The 7,468-nt window shown below is 41.0% G+C and overlaps 2 gene segments (V, D, J or C); both read left to right on the forward strand.

Annotated features, from left to right (window-relative positions):
- The first annotated feature begins 1,452 nt into the window (after nt 1–1,452).
- Nucleotides 1,453–3,496, forward strand: LOC114923315. The segment is given in 2 exon segments: nt 1,453–1,568; nt 3,099–3,496. Coding segments are annotated over 2 exon segments (444 nt in total).
- Nucleotides 3,497–4,320: 824 nt separating this feature from the next.
- On the forward strand, nt 4,321–6,812 carry LOC114923316 (the record flags this gene model as incomplete). The annotated part of the segment is given in 3 exon segments: nt 4,321–4,324; nt 4,408–4,718; nt 6,651–6,812. Coding segments are annotated over 3 exon segments (477 nt in total), but the record flags the coding sequence as incomplete, so codon positions are not given.
- Between the last annotated feature and the right edge of the window lie 656 nt (nt 6,813–7,468).

The raw sequence follows: 7,468 nt of genomic DNA on the forward strand, positions 1-7,468 counted from the left end.
CAGTTTGGAAACTGTTTTCCAATTGGAGGAAGGGGAGGAAACCAAATAAATCTCAGTAAAGGAAATAAATTGAGTAATTAAACAGGAAAAAAAAAATCTCCTGAAAGACAGCAATGGCAAAGTGCTCACAAGTTCTGCTCTCAGAAAATCTTTAGAAAAATAAAAATGTCTTCCTTAATTAGAACTCTTTATTATTTTATTGGATTTGTTTCGGTGTCAGTTTGCCTGTTTACAAAGTGATCTGGGTTCAGGAAAAAAAGCAACAAGCCTTGAATGAAATGTAGCCCTTTAGTATCATGACAGAAGACAGGAAATGAAACTTTATGATCATCTTTTTAAATATCCAAACTGCCATACAACTTTTGAGGAAACATCTGGACCTAAAGAATCTCCTTGGAGAATTAGGAAGATGCCTCCCCTCCTCACTTTTGACACTGGGGGACAATGTTGTCGCATGAAACCCCAGGGCCTCTGGATCTTGTGGGTGTGGGGTAGGGAATACAGTAAAAGAAGTGACATCATATATTCTCTCATTGTGGAGCATGACCATTTTTTATGTTATTTCCATAATAAGTTATTGAAACATCTTATGAAAAAATTACGTTGCAGGAGGGGATAATTCTCATCATGAAGTTTAATGTATTTTCTAAAAAATGTTTTTTTTATATAAAATGATGTACTTATGTTTGAAGTTACTTCATTTTTTCCATGATATGCAAACAACATATATATCATGCATGTACATGTACATACACATACATACACATACATACATGACCTAAAACAAGATGGTTCAATGACATAAGCAAGTATTGTGATCCCAATTGGCAAAAGAAATCTCAGGAATGTATTGGTTGGAAATGTGTGGAAGAGGCCTTCATCCTGCACTGGACAGACCGTGGCTAAACTGATGATGATGATGATGATAATGATGATGACACACACACACACACACACACACACACACACACACACACATGAATATAGTATATCATCATCATTTTATGTATCATATTTACCATATGTATAAATGTTACTGTAGAGTGTCTCCTGCTTGAGCAAAAGGTTGGACTAGAATACTCCAAGGTGCCTTCCAACTCTGTTATTCTGTTATTCCTGCTATAAAATATTTACTAAACTCAGAAGTGCTGTTCTGTTCATTTTCTATATCTAAAGTGTCTTTCTCAAAAATTCTTAGTGAATGTTTATCTGTAACCTTGAATCAATTCTGAGAAGTAGTGAATTTTTCATTTAATTGCTCTAATTAAAGGATGTCTTCAGTTTTGTCAAGACTGGAGAGTTTTTTATAGATCACACATGTGGGGAGCAGTGCAATGAAAACTCCGAGAGAAATGCACTGAGGAGTTCTTTTATCTCAACCAATATGTAAATCGAGCCACTATTTCTCTTTTAAAGGAGTCAATTGGTTTTACTTCTAAGGCTGCACCCACCAACACAAAGTTTGTGCATCCTCCCGGATCCTTTCCTATCAATTACCCTCCATTCATTTGAGGGAGCAAAAATGATCCTGTGGCTAAACCTGGTGTCCTTACTAGCAGTCCTCAGAGGTATTTCTGCCCTCTGTATTCAGCTTTTTCCATTTTAGTTGTTGTATACTGTAGAACTCATTCAAACTCCTTTCATTCAGGTGTTCAATCTCAGGTCCTGTTGGTGAAGTCTGGAGGGGAGGTGAGAAGACCTGGAGAGTCCCTCCGTCTCTCATGCCAAGCCTCTGGATTCACCATCAGTGGCTACTGGATGTACTGGGTGAGACAGGCTCCAGGGAAAGGCCTGGAATGGGTGGCAAATATATATTCTTCATATATTTACTACTCCGACAAAGTGAAGGGACGCTTCACCATCTCCAGGGATGATGCCAAAAACCAGCTGTATTTGCAAATGAACAGTCTCAAAGCTGAAGACACGGCCATCTATTACTGTGCAAGAGACACAGTGAGAGGAAGTGAATCTGGAGCTTGGCAAAAACCTGCCATACATTAGAGGAGCCCTGCAAGTCCATTCAGCCCCAGAAAGCTGCCTTTTTCAATGAGGGGAACCTGAGGAAGTGCCTGATTGTCAAGAGGAAGATAGAGCTGATCTTGGTATCTGCAGTGTGGGAGAGATTTTCCAATTGAAAAGGGAAAAAAACAGGAAACCTCACCAAAGAAAATAAATTGAGTAATTAAACAGGAAAAAAAGCCTCCTGAAAGACAGCAAAGACAAAGTGCTCACAAGTTCTGCTCTCAAAAAATCTTTAGAAATACAAAATTGTCTTCCTTAATTAGAGCTCTTTATTCTTTTACTGGTTTTGTAGTTCAATCCTTATTTTTGTTCTTTTTTGACATTCAGATCTTCCTCCTTCTGTCTTTGTGTGCGTGCATCTCATTGTCTGTGTCTATATATATTCTCTCTCTCTCTCTCTCTCTCTCTCTCTCTCTCTCTCTCTCTCTCTCTCTCTCTCTCTCTCTCTCTCTCTCTCTCTCTTTCCCTCTCTCTCTCTCTCCCTCCCTCTTTCCCTACACACACACACGCACACACACAAACCTGAAATGTTAAATATGTTGAATATCATATTCATCCTCTAGCAGTAGATATATAGTCATGTAATAAAATAAGAGTGCTCTAAGAATCACATTCTTTTGTTGTGGAATAACTTCAAGGAAGCAAGCCAAAGTCAAAAAGCAAGGCTTAAAATCTTCAGACAAATGGCAGCATAAAAGAGGTCATTTTGTAATTGGTATAAGAGTAAAGGAATGTAGATTGGGCATCTCAAGTCAATCCTATAGAAATGACCCAAATAGCTTTAATTCTTCCGAACTATCTCAAGAGCAGCATTGGAGCCACCTCCACCTTTCTCACTTGACCCATTTCAGTTTTCTGAAGTTCAGTAACCTTTTCCAACTTCCCTTCCTCTTTAAGAGCATCTACATCTCCTTGGAGAATTAAGCCCTCTACCTCACCTTCACTGGTTTTACATTAGGGGCCACTGGTGGTCTGCATAATCCCACTGAATAGGAATCCAGTAGAAAGTGTTTTCAGATTCCTTTCTTTTTAGTTCTTGTGTACAGGAGAGCTCACTGAAACTCCTTTCATTTTAGGTGTCCGATCTGAGGTCCTGTTGGTGGAGTCTGGAGGGGACGTGAGAAGCCCTGGAGGGTCCCTCCGTCTCACCTGCCAAGCCTCTGGATTCACCTTCAGTAGCTATGGAATGCACTGGGTGAGACAGTCTCCAGGGAAAGGCCTGGAATGGGTAGCCTATATAAGTACAGACTCATCTCCCATTCACTACTCAGACAAAGTGAAGGGACGCTTCACCATCTCCAGGGACGATGCCAAAAGCCAGCTGTCTCTGCAGATGAACAGCCTCAAAGCTGAAGACACGGCAGTCTATTACTGTGCGAGAGACACAGTGAGAGGAAGTGAATCTGGAGCAAAGCAAAAACTGCCCATTTCCCATAGCAGCTCTGAGAATTTCTTTGAAACCTTAGAATTCTAACAATGTGTGTGTGCCTCCCTTGGTCATCTCACCCACCTCACATGCTATCCTCACACTGATGTTCAGAGTGGGGGAGGGTATGGAAATTAAACCACTGTGTACAAACAATATATCACTTCCAAGGCACTTCTATTCTACCCCCTGATTCCAAATATTGGCAATTATTCTTTCATGACTGAAGCTAGAATTGGATTTTGGACAAATGGAACTGCTGGCAGTCGGCAGAATTAGATTGCAATCCTCTATTCTATCCACTGCACCACCAGAGCTCATAATACAATGAAGAGGCTTTTTTATCCCCAGTGATATGCAAATTGAGGCACAGTTTGCCCTTTAAGGGAAGGGGAGGGGAGAGGAGGGGAGAGTGAAAGAGAAAGGGAAATGGAAGGGAAGGGAAAGGAAAGGAAGGAAAAGGAAAGGAAAGGAAAGGAAGGAGAGGAGAGGAGAGGAGAGGAGAGGAGAGGAGAGGAAAGGAAATAGAAAGCTCTTTTCAGTTTTCATAAGACGTTAAAGTTAGGTGAAAATCATGCTTATAACGTGTATGCAAGGAAAGCTATGAGACCAATGCACTGAGAGGCCCTTTTACAGAAAACAATAGAGTTTCCTTCCATTTACTCTTCTTGTATACAGGAGATTTTACTCAAGCCCCTTTCTTTCCAGGGGTCTCATCTGAGGTCCCCTTGGTGGGGTCTGAAGGGCCTATGAGGAGGCCTAGATTGCCTCTTAATTAGCTTCCCCATCTATTATATGAAATGGCTGAGAGAGGCACCTGACAAAGCGCTGAAATAAATGGCATAAATCAAGGTTCCTATATTATTTAATACATGGGTAAATGGAAGGGATGTTTCACCATCTCTGAAAACAAATTATATTAGCGAATGAACAACNCACTGGAACTCCTTTCATTTTAGGTGTCCGATCTGAGATCCAGTTGGTTGAGTCTGGAGGGGATGTGAGAAAACCTGGAGGGTCCCTCCGTCTCACCTGCCAAGCCTCTGGATTCACCTTCAGCAGCTATGGAATGCACTGGGTGAGACAGTCTCCAGGGAAAGGCCTGGAATGGGTAGCCTATATAAGTACAGACTCATCTCCCATTCACTACTCAGACACAGTGAAGGGCCGCTTCACCATCTCCAGGGACGATGCCAAAAGCCAGATTTATCTGCAAATGAACAGCCTCAAAGCTGAAGACACAGCAGTCTATTACTGTGCTAGATACACAGTGAGAGGAAGTGAATCTGGAGCTTGGCAAAAACCTGTCATTCATCAGAGGAGCCCTGCAAGTCCATTCAGCCCCAGAAGGCTGCCTTTTTCAATGAGGGGAGCCTGAGGAAGTGCCTGATTGTCAAGAGGAAGATAGAGCTGATCTTGGTATCTGCAGTGTGGGAGCGATTTTCCAATTGAAAGGAAAAAAAACTAGGAAACCTCACCAAAGAAAATAAACTGAGTAATTAAACAGGAAAAAAAAACCTCCTGAAAGACAACAATGACAAAGTGCTCACAAGTTCTGCTCTCAAAAAATCTTTAGAAATACAAAATTGTCTTCCTTAATTAGAGCTCTTTATTCTTTTATTGGTTTTGTAGTTCAATCCTTATTTTTGTTCTTTTTTGACATTCAGATCTTCTTCCTTCTGTCTTTGTGTGCGTGCATCTCATTGTCTGTGTCTATATATTCTCTCTCTCTCTCTCTCTCTCTCTCTCTCTCTCTCTCTCTCTCTCTCTCTCTCTCTCTCTCTCTCTCCCTCCCTCCCTCCCTCTCTCCCTCCTTCCCTACACACACACGCACACACACAAACCTGAAATATTAAGTATGTTGAATATCATATTGATCCTCTAGCAGTAGATATATAGCCATGTAATAAAATAAGGGTGCTCTAAGAATCACATTCTTTTGTGGTGGTATAACTTCAAGGAAGCAAGCCAAAGTCAAAAAGCAAGGCTTAAAATCTTCAGGCAAATGGCAGCACAAAAGAGATCATTTTGTAATTGGTGTAAGAGTAAAGGAATGTAGATTGGACTTCTCAAGTCAATCCTATAGAAAGTCATATTCTCCGCCCCCAAAAGAATGACCCAAATAGCTTTAATTCTTCGGAACTATCTCAAGAGCAGCATTGGGGCCATCTCCGCTTTTCTCACATGACCCATTTCAGTTTTCTGAAGTTCAGTAACCTTTTCCAACTTCCCTTCCCCTATAAGAGCACCTACATCTCCTTGGAGAATTAAGCCCTCTACCTCACCTTCACTGATTTTACAGTAGGGGCCACTGGTGGTCTGCATAATCCCACTGAATAGGGATCCAGTAGAAAGTGTTTTCAGATGGGATGACCGTTCTGAGACTGATGGTTTCCATTGTTGTCAGTTGAAAAGGAAGTAAAATTACAGCTCCCTTTACAAAACAACACAAAGTTCACACCAGTCTTTCCTACTTCATGCTAAGTGAATTGACTTGAAGGTACAATAGGATTCCTTCACCTTTCTCAGCTCCACAGAAGGATAAGTTAAGGGTAACATGGTTTCCTTCACTCAGAAACTATAGGTGGAAAATTGTTTCTTCAGCATCATGTTGTTATCTAATCAATTCTACTTTCTTGAAGAAACAATGGATAAGAAAACATATCCACACTGCAATACACATCCAGTATATTGTTGTATTTCATGTATTGCCCTGACTCTTATGAGAAATTTATATAACATCAGAATAGTTTCAAAAAAGCTGGATTAAAGAGTGGAGACAGAGTCCTTTTTTTATAAAACAATAACAACAAAACAAACAAAAAAAACCAAGTAAGATAAGGGACAACTTTATCCTTCCTCTCCTCTGTTCTCATCTGTTCTCTGTTCTCCTCTCCCTCCCTTTTAAAATCACAGATATAAAGTCTGTACAAAAAAAAAACCTGAAAGAGAGTTCCCTGAGGGGCTCTTTTATCCAAAGCAATATGTAAATTGAGGCACAATTTCCTCTTTAAAGGTCATGGTTTCCCTTTTCAGGCAACATCCACCAACACAAAGTTTGTGCATCAACCAGAATCCTTTCCTATCAATTACACTCCATTCATTTGAGGGAGCAAAAATGATCCTGTGGCTAAACTTGGTCTCCTTTACAGCACTCCTCAGAGGTATTTCTGTCCTCTGTATTCAGCTTTTTCCATTTTAGTTCTTGTGTACAGGAGAGCTCACTGAAAGTCCTTTCATTTTAGGTGTCCGGTCTGAGGTCCTGTTGGTGGAGTCTGGAGGGGACGTGAGAAGACCTGGAGGGTCCCTCAGTCTCACCTGCCAAGCCTCTGGATTCACCTTCAGCAGCTCTGCTATGAACTGGGTGAGACAGGCTCCAGGGAAAGGGTGGCCTATATAAGTACAAGATCAACTTCCATTCACTACTCAGACAAAGTGAAGGGCCGCTTCACCATCTCCAGGGACGATGCCAAAAGCCAGATTTATCTGCAAATGAACAGCCTCAAAGCTGAAGACACGGCCGTCTATTACTGTGTTAGATACACAGTGAGAGGAAGTGAATCTGAAGCAAAGCAAAAACTGCCCGTTTCCCATAGCAGCTCTGAGAATTTCTTTGAAACCTTAGAATTCTAACAATGTGTGTGTGCCTCCCTTGGCCATCTTACCCACAAGGGGGCGCTATCCTCACACTGATGTTGGAGCAGGGGAGGCTATGGAAATTAAACCACTGCGTAAAAACAATATATCACTTCCAAGGCACAACTTTTCCATCTGATATGCTTAGAAAATTTACCAAATTGGTCTTAATGGGAATGTCACTTCAACTAGGGGCATAGAGCAGGCTCAAGTCGCAACTGCGAAATATTTTTATATCCAAATTTCTTTTTTTCTGACAAAGAGTAAAGAATTAAATTGGGAGACTAAGATGGACCATTTCTGGCTTTTTTGCCTTCATCAGTTAGCCATACCCTTTATGGGATTCGAACCTGGAAAGTTATACATACTAGGCAGTGATTTAGT

Source organism: Protobothrops mucrosquamatus, unplaced genomic scaffold (genome assembly GCF_001527695.2).
Source record: "Protobothrops mucrosquamatus isolate PMUCROS unplaced genomic scaffold, P.Mucros_1.0 scaffold2854, whole genome shotgun sequence".
NCBI lineage: Eukaryota > Metazoa > Chordata > Lepidosauria > Squamata > Viperidae > Protobothrops > Protobothrops mucrosquamatus.